Below are 20,910 nucleotides of genomic sequence, written 5' to 3' on the forward strand. Positions count from 1 at the left end.
TCTTTAGTGAATTAACCCCACAGCGTCCATAGATACCAACATTGTCTACTTGCAAGCAAACGTTCCTTGCTCTGCTCCTGTGCCACCAACTTGAAGACAGACACTGTACATGTGCAAGCCAGGCCCATGGGACATAGGACATGTACAAAATCTGGTGCACTGTCTCCTAGGATATGTGATGTAGACATAGGAATTTATAGTTTTTAAAAATCCTGAAAATGTGTAGGAGGAATTGGGTAAGTGAGAGAATTGTGTAGGAGGAAAGAGGCAAGTGAGTGGATGTTAAGCAAATTGTTGAAGGCCCACTTTTAATGACCAGAAACAGTAGAGAAAGAAAATATAGTATTTTTGGATGGAGTTGATCCCTAATAGTAATAATATATTCAAATAAAATACCATACATTTATTGGTTTACACAATCTGACACATTTTTATTTAGAAATTTTTGTAAACAGTGCATCTGTAAGAAAATACATTCAATCCATTTTATTTTTTATCCAACACCAAGAATATCACTATCAGAAAAAAGAAAAACAGAAATGTTCTTAGTATCTTTGTGTGGGATTTTTTTTTCAATCACAAAAACAAATTAAATTCTTCACAGATTCAATGCAGATAAACATGAAAGAGCAACACATACTAACTCAGAATAAGCTTATGGTTCCAATAAATAATGAAGAAAGCAAATCTGCACCGCCCTCTTCTGGCTACAAGTTATAATGTAGCAGCCGAGTGTTGTATGGTGTTAGCCATCCATGAAAGGAAAAGTTTGGGTTTAAGGTAATACCATTTTCTGGATAGTTAAATAGATTGTTGAGCAAGCCTTCATGGCACACAGGGCCCTCTTCAGGCATCTTGTCAAAGAGGCCAGCATGCCTTGAAAATTTGCAATACATTCTGTTTTTTTAAATAAATGTTTATTCGATAATCTCAAAACAAGTGATACAAAAGTAAAACAACAAAGAAAAGTGTATCAAGGGTTACCACCATCAATTGACAAAACAACCGCTCAGAAGATTCCCATACACTTTTATGATAATGTAAAATAGTTTGTGGTCAGCTTATATCAAGTAATAAACCAGGGAGAAAAAGAAAAAAAAGAAAAAAAGAAAAGAAAAAGAAGGAAAGAAAAAGGAAAAAAGAAAAAGAGTGGAGAGGAAAGGGGCATTGAAGGAGCCGTTATCAACGTTAGTCTCAAAACGGATCACAGATAAGAGCCAATATTTAGTATGAGATAATATGAAACAGTAATTCTAATGACCTTCAGAAGTGTTAGAGGCCATAACCTATAGATATTTGGGAGTGGACTTAAAAGCCAGCCAGCATGTCCATACTGTAGTAAAAGAAGATGGTGATTGACGCAAGTTGTTGGTGAGGTCTTCCATTTCACAAATATGGTCTATAGTTTGGAACCAAAGTTTTGTGGGGGGTATATTCTGTTGTTGCCAACAAAAGGGAATTAAGGATTTGGCTATGTTTAGTAAATGGGAAGTAATAGAATATTTATGCAGGCCTATGTGTTCTTCAGAGCAATGAAACAGAATGACCTAACGATCATTGGAGTCTTAACATATACTGAAAGCAAAGAGGGTGCATAGACCTAGTGCATTAGCAAAATATCAACCTGAAAGTATAAAAGTATTCTACTTGCAAACACATGACATGCATTAGCACATAAAGAGGGGTCAAGCCCTTTTTGGCTCTGAAGAAGAGGCCTCAACCCTTGAAACACGCAAGCCTTAGTACACTATGGGGCTTCCCACACTACTGGCTGAGTACCATGGATCTGGAGGCGGTCTCGTCTGCTTCCATTTCTATGCTAATGCACGTCATGTGTTTGTGAGTAGAATACTTTTATACTTTTGAACAAATTGTTATTTTAGTAATGAGCTAGGTCAGTGTGCCCTTTGTTGTTTTTTTCTGTATATACTCTTCTGCTACCTGTATTTGATTTAGACACTTTAGGATCAATTATATCAAAACCTCCCTTTAATGCCCCATGAAACCTGCATCCTTGGTGGGAAAAGCTCCCCTCACTTCTCATCCTGTGTTCTAGAGAGAAATTTTACAATGAAGCTACATACAGAAAAATAAAAAGGAACAAAACATTTTTCCTATTCACACTGTACCATAAGAGTTTTTTTTTCTTATCTTGGGGACCACCTGACAGAGATTTGAATGGTACCACCATGGTAGTGGCTGAGTTCCCATGCCCTTTGTTTGCCTTTTGCCCCCTCTAGACTTTAGTGAGGTTCACTCTCTCCTAGTCAGTTTGACACAGTCAGACAAAACACATAATTCAGTACTGAATGTATAGTATAAATTGAAAACCTAATTTCTTTTATCTAGAGCATCATCTCTGCCCAGATGGCGGCCTGCCAAAGTAGGGGCATGGAATATTGTAGTGTAGTTCTTACCACCCTTAAATCTATTAGTCCGAGTGCCACTTTGTCCAAACTCCTTGCATTGCAACCCCTCCAATAAATCTAGTGTTTTTCCTTCCAGCTTTAGTGTAGAATCATATGGCTGCAGACTGCCCGCACTTACTCTAATCAGGATCGCCAAAAAACAAAAATGACAGGCAAGCGAAAAAGGGAAAGGTAGAGGTGTTGTCATATGGAGACAGTAGGTGGCAAGGGTTGCTGATGTGACCTCTTCCATGTCCTCCCCCTCCTCCATCTTTTCCTTCTCTTCTTTGTGTCTGCCTTCACTTCTGCCACTCTATAGTAGATGAGAAACATTAAGATGCAACAAAGGATACCCCACAACAAGCAGATACACAGCATTTTACTACCTACATTCAGTAAGTGTTTACATCAGCTTTACCAAACCAATACTAGTCTCTCCCTATGCACTTTATCAGCAGTATTCCCCATGCTTTCACTATCACAGATAAATATATGGCTGCTGTGACGTTGCCCAATTATAGTGAGGGGAGTAACTTATCTAAAAGCCCCCTTATTGGCCCTTCTAAGTCATCAGGCCTAAGTTTAAAGACCAGGCAGTGCATTATGGTTACAAAGAACTTGGTCTTGTGAATTACTGCATAGCTTTTTTTGTCTTCGAACCTCAAAAAACATAGAACTAACTGCAAACCCATGGCAGTGGTGAACCCAAACTTCATGCTGGGGATATCTTCTATGATTCATAAGCAAAAGATATCCTCATGTCCTTTTCTTCTCCAGACAGAAGTCTAAATTGTGTGTACATGTCTATATCCAAACCACCTAGTGTAATTTCTGTCTCCTCTCTCATTGCTGTCTGCATGAGTCACTTCTGCCAGTCTATGCTGACACCAGGCAATCCCAGGAGATGCCCCCTCCCCTCCAGCAACACAGCAGTTGATTGATAGCCTCAGCTGTGCATAACTCCCTATGAGACTATCGGGGGTGGGGGCCTTTTTCTCAGGTCTCAGATTACACTCAGCTCCCTGCTTTATGCCATACAGTGTGTTACATCAGATCCCAACACACTTCCCTCTGGAACTGAGGAATGCTTCCTAAATTTTGTAAGTTTAACAGCTGTAGAGAAGGGAGAGCTACAGGTACAACTTATTCAGGAGGACTTGTGTCTTCTTTGTGTATCACCTGGGGCCAGTCACATCACAGGATATAAGTAAGGGCTTACAACCACTTTAATATATTAATTTTGGAAGTTGTTAGTGCCAGAGGTGCATCACTCTATGGAGGAGACTGAAATTTCCAAGGAGCCATCTTCCACATTCAATGGTCGCCTTTCAAATCTCTTTTCATCTTCATATATTATGAATATTATATACTGGAAGTTCATAGTGATCTTTCCGCCTGCGAGCCAATATCTGTCAGTAGAAAAGAAAAAAGGAGCCTGCTCAAGTAATTACCATGAAGGGCTTTTCCCCATATATAGTAGCACACTATGTAATGAATCAAAGAATTTAACATATTGATGCAAAAAGAAAGCAAGTTTAACCCCTTAAAGCAGGGGTGTCCAAACTATAGCCCTCCAGGTGTTGAGGAACTGCAAGTCCCATGAGGCCTTGCAAGACTCTGACATCCACAGGCAAGACACCCAGAGGCAGAGGCATGATGGGACTTGTAGTACTTCAACAGCTGGAGGGCCATAGTTTGGACACCCCTGCCTTAAAGTGTTACTAAACCCACAACAGTAAAATCAGTCTGTATATTCAGTAAAGCATGCGTGTAATACTCACTGTAAAACCTAAGGGGTTAATCCTCTGCATTGTGTAAAAAGGCTGTTTGATCCTGTCATCTGATTCTCCCCTTCTTCCAGTGACCCCCTTTTATCTCCTTATAAGACTTGTGGAGACACTCTGCACATGCTCAGTTTGGCATGTAGAGATATTTTTTTTTCTTTGGGAGGGTGCATGTGATCAGCGCAAGGCCAATCAGCACTGTCCAGACAGAGGTCAGGGGTTCTGCATCCTCCTAGAGCAGAATGAAAAGTCTTCCTACAAGCTTTAACCAATGCTCTGCTGAACACTGATAGAAGTCACACTGCTATATACTGCTGATGAGAAAATTATTTAGCAGTTTATATTTACTAAAATAATTGCCTTTCCAGCACAAAATGGTTAAGGTCTACTAACCCTTCACTTCTCCAAAGTTTACAGTGACATTGCATATAAACACTAAAAAAGGAAACGCTGTTAATATATTACAACTGCTGGTCACTGTATAATACTCATAAAGCAAATATACTGCATATATTAGAAATAATAATAATAATAATTAAATAAAAAAATAAAAAACAAAACAACAAAACAAAAACCACTGCAAGCCATGTCCCTTTAACCATTTGCCGCCCGCCCTATGGCCGAATGGCAGCCGGCAAATGTCATCAGCATTCCGGGTGGACGCCATATGGCGTCCTCCCGCACATGCGCAGATTGCGCTCCTGCAGAACCACGCAGCGGCGCGATCTGTCACCGGCCGTGTACCTCAGACACGGCCGATGACAGATCTGAGTATCGGCCCCCGTTGCCGGTACCATGTGACCTGCTGTGACCAATCACAGCAGGTCACATGACAGTTGTATACAATGGATGGCTTCATTCATGCCGTCCATTGTATACTAGTGTCTAGCTGTGAATGGTCACAGCTAATCACATGCACATGTTATGTGATTAGCTGTGGCCAAATCACAGCTAAGCACATAAAAAAACCCCAAAAAACAAAAAACCCTGAATGAATCGATGTCATTCAGGTAAATGCTTGCTTATAGCAAAGTAATTCTTTGCTATAAGCAAATTGTGTAAAAAGAAAAAAAAATACTGATCACTTCCCCAAAGTGGTACAATGTTACTAGGGTAACATTGTACTACTTTGGTCAGAGTGAAATATGAAAAAAAAATCTTAAAAAAAGAAAAACAAATTAATAAAAATAATAAAAAAACTAAAAAAAAAAAATATATATATTTTTTTTCATACTGTCACCAGTCAGTGTCCCTGATCACCGCCATGCCAGTTATATGATGATTTTGTACTGCACACTGGTGACAATATGTAAAAAAAAATAGTGAAACTAATTTTTTAAATTTTTTCATTTTCCAAAAAAATATGACAAAAAAAATACAACTTCAAAAAACTCGCCATGCCTCTTATGAAGTACGTTGGACTGTCTACTTTGCAAAAAGGGGTCATTTGGGGGATATCTGTACTATTCTGACATCATTCTTGGACCTCAAGAAATTAGATTGGCTGTCAGTACTTCAGGATTGATCAATATTCAGATCTATACCATAGTTTGTGAACTCTATAACTTTCCTACAAACTAAAAAACACATCCTAATTTGGGTTATTTTCAAAGACATGTAGCAGAATACATCTCAGCCTAAATTTATGAAGAACAATTATTTATTTGCAAACTTTTATAACAGAAACAAAGAAAAACGTGTGTTTTTTTCAAAATGTTTGGTCTTTTTTTGTTAATTTAGCAAAAAATAAAAACCCCAGCTGTGATTAAATACAACCAAAAGAAAGCTCTAGTTGTGTGAAGAAAATTATAAAATTTTAGTTTGGGTACAATGTTGTATGACCGCGCAATTGTCATTCAAAGTGTGAGAGCGCTGAAACCTGAAAACTGGCCTGGGCAGGAAGGTGTAAAATTGCCCGGTATTGAAACGGTTAAAGACCATTTGTTATAGAAAAATATATAAAAATCGCATAGGTATACCTATCCACATTAAAACCCCACACACTGTACATCCAGAATATACAAAGAGCTCTCTTTTAAAGATGGATATGACAGTACTGTCAGTACACTCACTCAGGGCAGCTATATTCTCAGTCCCACTGAGGTGACCTATATTGATGCATATTGTATCAGTTACCAGGTATGGGTCTTAGACAAAAAGATAGATTTTAACACTATTTGGGTTGTGGTCCTTTTAAGGGAAAAGTTCATGGGACATTTTTGTACACATGCAGTGTGAAAGGTTTAGGGGTAGTCTAGTTGGAGGGAGAGTATGGATTTCAGTACTCTGGATTGGTAAATTCCCATATGGAACCTGGAATTCAGAGTCTCAGAGAGTCTTGTTTGGGAACGAGCCTCTAAACCAGCGGTTCTCAACCTGGGGGTCGCGACCCCTTTGGGGGTCGAACGACGCTTCCACAGGGGTCGCCTAAGACCATCGGAAAACACATATTTCCGATGGTCTTAGGAACCGAGACACCGCTCCTCGCCGCCGCCACCGCCGTCTCCAGGTGTGGGCGGGATGACATGCCGCCCCTGTCATCTGGACACACCTCAAGATCAATCCTCGCCTGTGATTGGCCTCCAGCACTGTAGCTCAGGCACACAGGCGGCCAATCACCGGCAAGGAGGTGGAGCTTGGAGAGGAGGGGCCGAGCGGCACCGCGAAGATCGAGTGAGTGAAGAGGAGGAGAGCGGCCGGAGAAGGAAGACAGCTGACAGGTAAGTGTCGGTACCATGGGAGAGGGAGGGAGCGAGCGAGCCCAGGCTGGAGCAGGGGTCTGCAAGGTAAGTATCACTGGTGTCAGTGGGAATAGTGCCTCATCATTGGTGTCACTAATACCAATGATGGGGCACTATTCCTCCCACTGACACCAATGATGGGGCACTATTCCTCCCACTGACACCAACGATGGGGCACTATTCCTCCCCCCACTGACACCAACAATGAGGCACTATTCCTCCCCCACTGACACCAAGGATGGGGCACGATTCCTCCCCCCACTGACACCAACGATGGGGCACAATTCCTCCCCCCACTGACACCAACGATGGGGCACAATTCCTCCCCCCACTGACACCAACGATGGGGCACAATTCCTCCCCCCACTGACACCAACGATGGAGCACAATTCCTCCCCCCACTGACACCAAGGATGGGGCACTATTCCTCCCCCCACTGACACCAAGGATGGGGCACTATTCCTCCCCCCACTGACACCAATGATGGAGCACAATTCCTCCCCCCACTGACACCAAGGATGGGGCACTATTCCTCCCCCCACTGACACCAATGATGGGGCACTATTCCTCCCCCCACTGACACCAATGATGGGGCACTATTCCCCCCACTGACACCTATGATGGGGCACTATTCTATTCCTCCCCCCACTGACACCAAGGATGGGGCACTATTCCTCCCCCCACTGACACCAAGGATGGGGCACTATTCCTCCCCCCACTGACACCAAGGATGGGGCACTATTCCTCCCCCCACTGATACCAATGATGGGGCACTCTTCCCCCCACTGACACCAATGATGGGGCACTATTCCCCCCACTGACACACCTATGATGGGGCACTATTCCTCCTCCCACTGACACCTATGATGGGGCACTATTCCTCCCACTGATACCGATGATGAGGCACTATTCCTCCCACTGACACCAATGACGGGGCACTATTCCTCCCACTGATACCAATGACGGGGCACTATTCCTCCCACTGATACCAATGATGGGGCACTAGTCCTCCCACTGACACCAATGAAGGGGGCACTATTCCTCCCACTGACACCAATGACGGGGCACTATTCCTCCCACTGACACCAATGACGGGGCACTATTCCTCCCACTGACACCAATGACGGGGCACTATTCCTCCCACTGACACCAATGACGGGGCACTATTCCTCCCACTGATACCAATGACGGGGCACTATTCCTCCCACTGACACCAATGACGGGGCAATATTCCTCCCACTGACACCAATGACGTGGCACTATTCCTCCTACTGCAAAATTACAGTTATGAAGTAGCAACGAAAATAATTTTATGGTTGGGGGTCACCACAACATGAGGAACTGTATTAAGGGGTCGCGGCGTTAGAAAGGTTGAGAACCACTGCTCTAAACCTTGATTACAGGGACTTTTGTCATATAAAGGTTAACCCACCTGCAGAGAGGCTTGAAAAGCAGCATGAAGGTGTCAGCACATGTCTATGAGGTATTGTGAAGTGGTTCATAGCTATGCAAAAGTGTGGCCTATGTGGGGGCTGAGACCCTGTTTTGCTGAGCTCTTGGGGCTTTTGCTATACTCTGAAGCTGACGGGAACCCTAAACTCAAGTGCAGGACTGGTATATTGGCGGTGAGCTTGTTTTTAGAGTTCAATAAAGGCTGTTACTTTTACAAGCGGCTGACTGGTGATCTGGGACTATCCAGAATGCAATGTGTACATTAATCCATTGCAACTACTATAATTTGTAAACGTTTACATACACATTTAATCCTGATTAAATAATAGAATATTGATCAAACGTTCACAACTGGACATACTGTATACGGCTATAGCTTTGTCAGTCCATCCAGTATTCTTTGTAAATTCATATTGTCTTACAGAGTGCGGAAACACTATATAGGGCAAAGTATTGTCATGCACCCAGCAGAACACTGCCCCAAGGAGAACCCTTGCCTGCTGCTAGATAGTTCTGCTCCCATTATAGTATGGTAAAGATATAGTCGCAATTAGATGTTAGCTCTCCTTTTAGGAAAGTCCCTCCTCCATTAATATCATGTGTGTAGTCAATGCTCATATAAATGTCAGCAGGGCTTAGGTCAGATGGGGCATTGGAACCAAACACCCCAGAGCTGCTAAGGTGCAGTATCCTAAAGACCTGATCTAAAGGCCCCCTTGCAGGACTGGAGTCCTGCAAGGTGGAACAGCATTTGTGAGTAGTGGTGGAAGCCTGGGAGAGAATGTGCCATCTGTGCTTAGCTGGGCAGAGCCATACAGATATACACTCACTGGTCACTTTATTAAGTACACCATGCTAGTGCTGAGAAAATATCCCTCACACCATTACGCCACCAGTCTGAACCACTGATACAAGGCAGGATGGATCCATGCTTTCATGTTGTTTACGTCAAATTCTTACCCTATCATCTGAATGTTGCAGCAACCAGACTGCCCATTCTCCCTTGACATCAACAAGGCATTTTCGTCCATACAACTGCTGCTCACTGGATATTTTCTCTTTTTCGGACCATTCTCAGTAAGCCGTAGAGATGGTTGTTATCCCAGTAGATCAGCAGTTTCTGAAACGCTTAGATCAGCCTGTCTGGCACAAACAACCATGCCACGTTTAAAGTCACTTAAATCCCCTTTTTTCCCCATTCTGATGCTCAGTTTTAACTTCAGCAAGTCATCTTCACCACGTCTACATGCCTAAATGGATTGAGCTGCTGTTCTGTGATTGGCTAATTAGCAAATTGTGTTGCCAGGCAATTGAACATGGGTACCTAATAAAGTGGCCGGTGAGTGTATGGGGAAGAGACTGGTATACTATAGAAGTCACCTTGATCCCCCTGATCCTCAGCATGTCCCGTGACATGGTAAAGTAAGCTTTTAGGGGATAGTATACACAGGGAAGCGGTCCCAACTAGTGTTGGGCTTGTGTTCTACTCAAAGTTTGGTGAACACACAAACAATAAGGTCGTTCAGGGGGCTGTTTTCCCCTTTGTGCTCCAAAAATGCACTGCGCTGTGACAGGTCAGGTGCAATGCTTTAGCCAATCACAGCACACAATGTCACAAGGGAGCAGGGTCCCCCGGTTGAAGTCACTGGGTGGCCTCACCCCTTAGATATTTAAGAACTGTCAAGCCGGTACAGCTGTCAAATGGCGGGAGCCAGCATCAAGAGTGGAGCTTTTTTTGATTTCCTTTTTCGGGTCGGCGGTAATCGTGGTTGACATTGGATCTACTTCAAGGACATTTTTATTTTTAATAAAGGACTGGTCTTCTGTCATTTTTTACACACTTTTTTTGTGAATGAGTAGCAGTACCATGTACCCCATACTCATTCACATGGGGGGGCCGGGATCTGAGGGCCTCCTTTGAAGCATGTTTTCAATACTAAAATACTGCATGACTTAATAAAATAACTAATGAGGTATTTTAGTAGGGTTAGGTTAAAGTATAACAAAAGCCAATTTTTCCTTTTTTTTTTTAAGTTTTGGATAGAGTGGAGAATCTTTAGAATACCTGTCAGGTATTTATTGCTCTGTGCCCCATTATAGAGATTCATCCTCTCTATTTGATTTGTGTACAGTTATGACTGAATGGATGTGAAAGAATTTGAAATTTTGGCTTGACCCCAAACTTTGAGGACCATAAAATCTCTCCAAGTCCATTAAGAGACACAGGTTCCAACCCTCTTTTTAATTGGCCTTATGTCCTGTTTACCTACGAAACCAAGGCATGCTGGGAGACACACAGAGGTGACTTTAGTTTTTCTGTTTGCCTGTGTCCCAATCTCCTGTAGGTGGCAGTATAAACTGACTGAAAGATTTCCTGAATTCCTGTGCCCCTCATTGGACTCAAAGAAAAAGGTTTTAGGTTTCAAAAGTCTTATTTTTAGTATACTGAGGGAGGGTTAAAACTTCAGACAATTGTACTTGCCATGTAATGCCCCCTCCCCCTGTTTCTGGTATAGCAGTCACAGAGACAGGAAGTGGGGGAAAATCTTCCCAATGGGGTCACAGATAGACATAAAAATGTTATGATATGTGGGGGAGCTGTTTTTTCCCCCCCAATCAGTGATTGCCAAAATTGTGGCTCGGTGACATGATGGAGGAAGCCCCCAGGAAAATATTACCACAATGCAATGTGGAACCTTGGAAACATTGTTGGTGCGCTACATACATATATACTTCAATAAGAAATGAAAACGTGACAGACTGACCAAACCAAATAAAGAATTTGGCCAGATTTACACTAGTGCACATCGCTGTAATGCATGGCAATGTGCCTTACATGCTTTTGTGCAATGCCATTCATTCTGAGTGTGACCTCATTGCACCTTACCAAAGGACGTTCACTGCAGTGCAGCATGCAGCAACACACTAATGTGCATTGCATTGTGGGGGAGTGTGATGCCAGAAATGACACATTCTTCTTTTTTGGGGTGTTATGGTGCATTAGGCAGAATTTTAATGGGCTTCCTTAATGCAACACACATTCGTGCATATGCCAAAAAAGTGTAAAAGAGTCCATAAGGGTTAAGTTACACTTAATAAATCAATGTGAGAGCAATCTCTCTACGCACAGAATACACTAAGCCCTAAAACATAACATTTATTCAAACACAGCTAAAATAACTTATAGTGGCAAAAAATGTATGAACCTGCAGGTGATGCAAAGAATGCAAAGAATAAAAAAAATCTGGTAGGCACATTTAAATGAGGTTTTCCGAAGAGAAAAAAAAAAACAAAAAAAACATTCCCTTACTTGCATATCCAAAAAACCGGTCATACTAATGAGTATCTCCCACACCAGACTATTTTTCAATTTTACCATGCATCCCTTGATAATATAAAGCACATCAAAAAGTGAGCATCCCAACCCCAAAACTCTACATGTTTCACCCATAAAAGGGCATCATTAGGAGTGAAAAAAGTGCCATTTAAAATCAAACATGTGCTCAAACACAAAACGTGCAATGAAGGCGGCCGCCATCTATAACTCTTATTTATATATTTTAGTCACCACCAGGGGGCAAACAGGAATCCAGTTTAGACAGGAGCTCCATCATACTACCAGAGCACCCCCCGTGGTTAATTGGCAGACTACTATTGATTGTATCAGTTGTATCATACATGTTTAGATTCATACCACCAATTTTCTTTGCTCGGTATTACCAACTTTAAACCATTTCAAGTATATAACTTTATTAGGAAATCACCAAACCAGATGCACACAGAGAGAAACATCAGACTGCAGCAAGCATAATCAGTTTATTCATGTATAAATGGCAGAAATGTGAAAGCTTCATTAAAGCCTGAAGGGGCCCTAGATCCCAATGTAAATATCCATCTAGCTTCAGCTCTCCGCAGCATTCTATCCAAATTGCCCTTTTCCAACTTAATGTCCTGCATGACCCAAAATTTTAGACCATTGGGTTTACCCAGAAATGCCTCCCCACTGGTCTACCCTTTCAAGAGTATATCATTTACATGTTTCAGGGCACATCACTTTAGTTGTGTAATAATTTTCCCAACATAAAATAGTGGGCAAGGCCATTTGGCAACATATACAAGCCCACTGGAATTACAGTTGTAAAAAGATTTTATCTGTATTTTTGGGTTTGTGAATTCCTTCATTGTGAGAACAAAAGGATATGCTTTACTATGGCCACAATGGAAGGAGCCATTTGGTTTCTGTGGCAGCCATATTGACAATTGCTTGCCCCTCTATCCTGTTCATTATGACTATGCACCAGTAAATCTCTTAAATTCCCTCACAACTATCCCAAGATGGTGTTTGATGGTACTATATAGCACTTCCACATCTAGACTAGCGAATAGTATATCTGTATATAGCGAGGTCAGCTATTTTCTTAACCAGTCACCTGATTTCCTGATCTATTAGGGTAGCCTGGTGGTTCCTGTTGGTATTATGTATCTTTGTTAAGGTATAAAATGTTGCAGTTGTCGGATTGAGATGTAATTATGTTCATCTTTTGAGATCAGTTCCATGCAGATTGCAGTATGAAGTATCTCTTAATTTATGTGACTATTCCTTGATCAGATATCTGGCCAGTATCACATAATTATTCTCATTATCAAAAATCAATAAACACATTCTTATATAGGGGCTCAGAACATTTCCACCCTTATCTTGCAACATCTCCAAAGCCTTCATTTCACCAGATGATTGTGATCTTTCCTAATGCTTCTCTTACAAGCTGGCATAAATCATTATCTACCAGTTTCACAAATAGCTAGATATTACTCCCCTGTGGGAAAGGCGGAGTATAATCACTCTTAAAAGGATAAGTTCACCTTTCAGAAAAAAAATGCATTTTTTTGCTTGTAAAAAAAAAAATTGCATTTATTATTTTTGTCTACAGGAGTCTGTAAATCATTGTACCAGCAATCAGTAGATCGCTGATGCTATGCAGGTCTCCTGCAGACCTGTGAGAATACAAGATGTATGACCAAGCAGATATTCTGATAGGAAGCTTCAATGAACTACCACCTTAAACATGGGTGGAACATGTAACATGTTCCCAAAGGGGAACTTATCCTTTAAGCTTGAGATCAGTAAAAGGGCCCCTCACTTCAACATCTGTCTCGTTTTCTTGTTGTGTAGATTCAAATATTCTCAGACTTTCAATCTCTTTTTGGGAGGTTAATGATAACTAGTCTATTTGTTTTTCTATTCCTTTTAATGCCAACATTCGTGCAAACAAATTTATATCTTTGACCAAACCAAAGAGATTGAAATCTGTTGATGGAAGTGTCTTTTTCTAGGACACTAATGTGGTCAGGGTTTAGGACAAAAGAAGGGAAGACTGAAAATTGGCATTAAAAAAAAAAAAAAAAAAAAAAGGGAAGAAGGATAGAGGATACTCCTAACTTGGTTAAGAAAATAGCTGACCTTAATATCACGTTAGATATACTATTTGCTAGTCTGGACATGGAAACGCTATACAGTAACATCAAACACCATCTGGGGATAGCTGCAAGGGCATACTTTTTACAAACTAGGGGAAGGGACTTTCAGCAATATAGTTTTGTCCTTGAACTTACAATTTATCCTCGAACATAATTACTTCCTGTTCAATGGGACCAAGTATCAGCAGACAACTGGCACAGCATCTGCACCCATGTACGCCATCCCTTTCTTATGTAGGAGGGAACACATGATTGTATTCTAGGATGAAATGCATGAATACACCTCTAGAATCTTGCTGTGGGCAAGATTCTTAGAAGACACGTTCATATCATGGGACGGAAGTATACTGGCGTTCAATTGGTTTGTGGAGGTACTTAATACTTAATGCCAACAAGATTGGCATATACTTCACAAGGGAAATCCACATTAGACACCAATTTCTTAGATCTGAAGATAAGTAGAGGTGAAAGTGGACAAATTTAAACATTTTATCCTAAATCAGCTATAAATAGTCTGCTGCATTGGTACAGCCATCACCCCAAATCCCTGAAACGTGGCATTCCTACTGGGCTATTTGTACAAGCATGACCTAATTGCATGTCTCAGGGAGCCTTTGGATGAAAGGACTCAAAATTTCATGGATAGGGGTTACCCAAAAAGATCTTTTTAGATCATTTTGTAAGGCCAGAGATACATCAAGAGACTTACTGCTAATTGATTAAAAGAAAAAAAAAAGGACCATAATAATGTTGTGTGACTGATGTGCACCTACTCTCAACAATCTGGAGAAATTTACAACATCTTACATAAATATTGGCTGGTTATCCTGGATGATAAAGATCTGAGAGACTGCTTACCACCCAGGGGCGGACTGACCATTTGGAAACTCGGGCACTGCCCGAGGGCCCGGGGTTAGTAGGGGGCCCCATGAGATGCCCCTGGTACCTTTTTCATAGGCTTTTTTGAGTTTGGGTAAGGACACAGGGGCCCCATGATCCCCTATTGCCCAGGGGCCCCATGAGTTGTCAGTCCGCCCCTGTTACCACCTTCTGCATCTGTCACCTATCGGGAGCAAAGAATTTTGAACAGGATAGACGGCGCAATAAATCATCAACATGGCTGCTACAGAAACCAATTAGCTCCTTCCCTTATGGCCATTGTAAAGCATGTACTTTTGTTCCCACAGTGAAGGAATTCACAAACCCAAAAAACAGGGAAAAAAATACAGAAAATCTTTTTACAGATGTAATTCCAGTGGGTTTATATATGTGTTGCCAGTTGTCCTTGCCCACTATTTTATGTGGGGAAAATGATTAGACAACTAAAGTGATGTGCACTGGAGCATGTAAATTATATACTGTTGAAAAAGGGTAGACCAGCAGTAAGGCATTTCTGGGATAAACATAGGGGTAAACCCAATGGTCTAAAATTTTGGGTCATGCAGGACATTAAATTGGGACAGAGAAAGAGCATCTTGGATAGAATGCTGCTGAGAGCTGAAGCTAAATGGATTTTTAGATTGGGATCTAGGGCCCCTTCAGCCCTTATGCAATATTTCTCACTTCTGCTATTTGTACATGAACTAATTATGCTTGCTGAAGTCTGACGTTTGTTGGTGTGCATCTGGTTTGGCGATTCCTTAATAAATAAAGTTATATACTTGAAATGGTTAAAAGTTGGTAACAACAAGAAGAAAATTGTCTGTAAAAATCTAGACATGTATGGTACAATTGACACAATTGATAGTAGTCTGGCAATTGACCACAGGGGGGAGCTCTGGTAGTACAATGGAGCTCCTGTCTGATTGGAATTCCTGCTTGCCCCCTGGTGGTGACTAAAATATATAAATAATAGTTATAGATGGCGCCCGCCTTCATTGCACGTTTTGTGTTTGAGCACATGTTTGATTTTAAATGACACCTTTTTCACTCCTGATGATGCCCTTTTATGGGTGAAACATGTAGAGTTTTGGGGTTGGGATGCTCACTTTTTGATGTGCTTTATTCTATCAGGAGATGCAGAGTAACACTGAAAAATAGACTGTTATGGGAGATACTCAGAAGTATGACCAGTGTTTGGATAGAAGTAAGGGAATATTTCTCTTCATGGAAAATCTCATTTGAATACTCCTACCAGTTTTTTTATCCCCTGCATCCACCTGCAGGTTCACACATTTTTGCCAACATAAGTTATTTTAGCGGTGTATGAATAAATGTTATGTTTTACCCCAGGTTCACACCTAAGCATTTTCGGCAGCGTTTTGCAGAAACGCACTACAGCCTATTTAACATTCCTACAGGACAGGTTCACATCTGTGTTTTCGCCTGGTGCATTTTTTGGAAAGGGTCAGGGACTCTTTAATGCAAAAAGTTGCGTTTTTGGATCTATAGACTTCAATGGAAATGCTGCAGAAAAGCATGTAGTGTGCTTTTGCCACGTTTTTGATAAGTTTTAAATCTGCCTAGCAACAAGGAAAAAAAAAAAAAAAGCATCAAAAACGTATGTGCAAAAATGCAATGCAAAACGCACTGCAGAAATGGATCAAATGCAAATTGCATGGGTGTGAACCTAGACTTAGGGCTTAGTGGGTTCTGTGCATAGAGAGATTGACGCACAGTTCTCACATAGATTTATCAGTTGTGATTCCCACACAGTAGCCTGTAATTAATTTAGTTCTGAATAGTCAGGCAAATGTATTGGTTTATAGTTAAGTTACAGTTAAAGTTAAAAGTAATTCTAAAACCAAAGACTAAAAACATAATACATTGGTGGCTTACAAGTCCTTCGATGTGGTGGCTCCATATGGTTTGTTTTTCAAACCTCAGTGCATTCAAGTATACCTCTTGAACCTGCCTGAAATCTTGTGTAACCCTTTGTGCACTAAACTTAAATGTTTCAGCTTTCCATTGTTTCTGTGAACTACAAGGCAATGCCTCTCTATGTAATGAAGATGGTGAGAGCAGGAGGTGTTTGTAGTATCCAGATTTCAGTTGTCCCCCCCCCCCCCCGATATTCAATCATTACTATGCCCTCCAAATTTCAGTTGATGCAAGGGGGCACTCTGCTGGACTCGGCAGACCCTTGCCATACACTACCATAATGACCCCTGTCCTCCACCCTGCTGAACACTGTACCTCTGCCCTGATGGCTGCAGTCCTCTGCCCTGCTGGTCCCCTGTACTGCCCTACAAACTGCGTATTCCTGCCCTCTGCTAATCCCTATCCTCTGCCCTGCCACTACAGTCTGATACTGATTCTTATTTTTGTTCACTGTGCTGATGACCTCCTATCCTCTGCCCCCCTTACATTGTTTACTGCACCCCCACAATCAGACTGGCTAGATTCAGACCTACATTCAAGGGTTGATAATCTACATATTTATTTTTTGGGGAGTTAAGATAAACTTTAAAAATATAATATTGCCAGAAATACTGGCTTCTTTAGTTTTTTTTTTTTCAGGCTGAGAACAGTTCCAACAAGTATCTGTTGATCCTGCCAACAATTCAGTGTTCTTTCCATTTCTTGTTAAAGGAACTAGAAGAATAAAATTATCTTTCCTGTGTAAACTACTAATCCTTTTAGCTTGCATGTAATGGAGAGAAACAAAGGCAGACATGTTTGATGTCCTGCAAACACAAATGCTCCTGCGCTTGGGGATGGACTCGATGCAGGCTACAACCACATTAAGAATGTCCTGGAACATGCACACCTTGCTGCCCTCAAATGGACCGGGGGAATCCAAATATACTGAATGGGGAAAGAACAAAGAGAGGGCGCACAGGCCTAGTGCATTACCATAAAAAATGTTTAATAAAAAATAAAGTAGGTGTTGTACTCACAAACGACAATATAGTCAAGGCACATCATAAAGAACAGCTTAGTCAACACCACGCTGAGTAACAGTCCGCAATAGGGAGTTTAGACATCCAAAAGGCTGACGCGTTTCGAGGACTTGTGGCTCTGAGGAAGAGGCAAGTCCTTGAAACGCGTCATCCTTTTGGATGTCTAAACTCCCTATTGCGGACTGTTACTCAGTGCGGTGTTGACCCAGCTGTTCTTTATGATGTGCCTTGACTATATTGTCGTTTGTGAGTACAACACCTACTTTATTTTTTATTAAACATTTTTTATGGTAATGCACTAGGCCTGTGCGCCCTCTCTTTGTTCTTTCCCCATTCATGTTTGATGTCCTGTCTGGTGGACAACAGTGGTTCCCTGTAAGAACCTCTTGAACCTGCCTGGTTTCAGGCAGGTTCAAGAGTTATACTTGAATGTACTCAGGTTTGAAAAACAAAACATATGGAGCCACCACATCTAAGGACTTGTGAGCTGCCAATGTATTATATTTTTAGTCTTTGGTTTTATAATTACTTTTAACTTTAACTGTAACTTAACTATAAACCAATACATTTGCCTGACTTTTCAGAACTAAATTAATTACAGGCTACTGTGTGGGAATCACAGCTGATAAATCTAAGTGAGAACTGTGTGTCAATCTCTCTATGCACAGAACCCACTAAGCCTTAAGGCTAGGTTCACACCTATGCACAAAAGAATAGTAAGAAAAGCCAAAAGGTGTCAGGAAGTGTTTTATTCCTAAGATTACTGGGTGAAAATAAAGGGGAATACAGAAAAAAAAGAAAACTAATGCAGCCTCATCTAATGGCTGATAAGCTGCAATACAGTATTTTATATTTTTATTTTTGGGTTTAGCAGTTAATGCCAGATTTAGCATTAAGGGTTAGGTTTAAAATGAACGTTTAGCTAAAAGCAATGTTTTTCGACAGCTTTAGTTACATTACCTGTAATAATGGATGACTCATGATGTTCAGGCTGCTGGATTCTGATAATCTTCACTGCAGGGCTATCCTGTCCTCTTCCTGCTGCTGAACTTTCATTTTTGTTGGGGTTAACATCATCATTCCTTTGGGCTCAGCTGCACTAAAGATGATCTTGTGGGGACATGCCCCCTCCTCCATAGAGAAAAGTTCTTTCACTGATTACACTGCCTGTAGCAAGATCTATAAATGGCAGTGGGGAAGGGGAGCGTGAGAGGGTCATGTGACCCCTTTTCACAGGCACTGTAATTCATAAAAACTTTCCTCAATGGAGGAGAGGGTGGAATGGGGTGTGTCCTCATCCAATCATTTTTAGCGCCTGAAGCCGTTAACCCCCATAGCACCAGCAGTTCAGCAGCAGGAAGAGGACAGAGTAGCCCTGCAGTGAAGATTTCCACAGAATCCAGCAGGGTACACATTGAAGGATAGCCTTCACTACAGGCAAGTAATGTAACTTAGGCTGCAAAGGAAAAAACAGTTTCTTTACCAAACTTCAGCTTTAAGATAATGATTAACATACATAATTACTACATTTACTTTAATTGCTATTACTGGCTATTATTGGCATTAATATTTGTTGTTATTGTTTGTTTTTTTTTAGACACTTTTTTTGCCAATTTTGAGTATATGCAGCACAGGAATAGAAACTTGCTTAGAAACACAAAAATAAAAATTGATCAATTATAAAGTCTACAATTAGAATCCACACTAGCAGCTAGCACAGTATTAACGGTTACAAAAGAGAACTATAAAAATGTAAAAATAAGGATCTTTTTCCATTCAAAGTTTCCTCTGGACACATGTTGGACTCATGCTGTTTCCTTAACACTGGACTTTCTATACTCTATATGTTGAATTTCTTGTATCATGCTATTTTAGATATGTACTTAGCGCTGCATTGTTCAATTTTTACAGAAATATAAACACTATAGTAGGAAACCTCTTAGCAATCTTGATGCAAGGTTAGAACTTTGCACCACGCTTCCATTACTGAACACTGCCTGAGACAAAATTCACATCCCGCCTAATGGGAAGAGCAGAAATGCCTGGATGAAGATGTGATGGGCGCCTGATACCTTTCACATCTACTGTACTTATGTGTACTTACCACACAGCATGTCCAACAAGTACAAACCATCCCACATGCTGATGCAAGACCAATAAGAATGATAGCCCAATAGGGAAGGTCTTCTGTATCTGTCAAAGATGAAAAATAAGAGATTAAAATGTCAGAAAGCAAAATACCATCATCTAAACAGTACTGAGCAAACACTAGCAGCACATAATCATCCTAGAGATTGTACAGTCATAGTTACCTAATTATAATCATAGTTACATGGTCACGTTCAACCATTCATGCAGCTTTGGTCCGTAGGAAGGCAAAAAATGGACTTAAACCAATCCCTGTGGAAAATTACTGCTATCCTTAAAGTGGTTCTAAAGGCTCAAAGTTTTTCACCTTCATGCATTCTATGCATGAAGGTAAAATACCTTCAGTGTGCAGCAGCCCCCCTAAGACTTACCTGAGCCCTCTCTGGTTCCAGCAAGGTGCACGAGAGCCTCGGCTCTCTGCCTCCTCAGTGGCTGAGACAGCAGTAGCAACCATTGGCTCCTGCTACTGTCAATCACAGCCAATAAGCCAATGAGGACAGAGCAGGGAGTGGGGCCAAGCCATGTTCTGTGTGTGAATGGACACAGAACAGCAGCAAAGTGAGCCTGCTCAGGTGCCCCCATAGCAAACTGCTTACTATGGGAGCCCTTGGCAGGAGAGAGGGGCCAGGTGCGCCAAGGGGAACCCAAGAAGAGGAGGATCGGGGTTGCTCTATGCAAAACCACTGCACAGAGCAGGTAAGTATGACATGTTTGCTATTTTTAAACAAACAAAAAAAAATCTGCCTTCAATATAACTTTAAATTGATATTAAACCCAAAACCAAAAATGTAATATATTGCAGTTTAACAATCAGTAGATAAGGTGGCTGCATCAGTTCCTTTTTTAAGCTTGTTTCCACCTGGTAATCTGGCCAATAACACACCTCCTGTATTAGAGAGACACCACTCTGGATGAAGGAGCACAGGGGGAAATTTGACCTGCGGCATTGTCAGTCTGGGTAGGGGAGTGTTAGATAGTTACATAGTTAGTCTGGCTGAAAAAAAAGACAAAAGTCCATCCAGTTCAACCATTTAAAAAAAAAAAAAAGTGGTTATAA

General features: G+C 41.3%; 1 protein-coding gene across 1 annotated transcript in view; it reads right to left on the bottom strand.

Moving 5' to 3' along the window:
- Positions 1 to 402: 402 nt before the first annotated feature.
- The window catches only part of LOC149460329 (uncharacterized), a 91,852-nt gene continuing 71,344 nt past the window's right edge, over positions 403 to 20,910 (bottom strand). Inside the window, exons 11-12 of the mRNA XM_089679905.1 lie at positions 19,810 to 19,898; positions 403 to 3,817 (exon numbers count right to left, since the gene is read on the bottom strand). Coding sequence (XP_089536031.1) covers positions 3,755 to 3,817; positions 19,810 to 19,898 — 152 coding nt within the window. The 3' untranslated portion in view covers positions 403 to 3,754. The remainder of the gene's footprint in view (positions 3,818 to 19,809; positions 19,899 to 20,910) is intronic.

The sequence above is a fragment of the Staurois parvus genome, unplaced genomic scaffold, assembly GCF_062004578.1.
Source record: "Staurois parvus isolate SC_StPar_1 unplaced genomic scaffold, SC_StPar_1.0 ptg000232l, whole genome shotgun sequence".
Taxonomy (NCBI): domain Eukaryota; kingdom Metazoa; phylum Chordata; class Amphibia; order Anura; family Ranidae; genus Staurois; species Staurois parvus.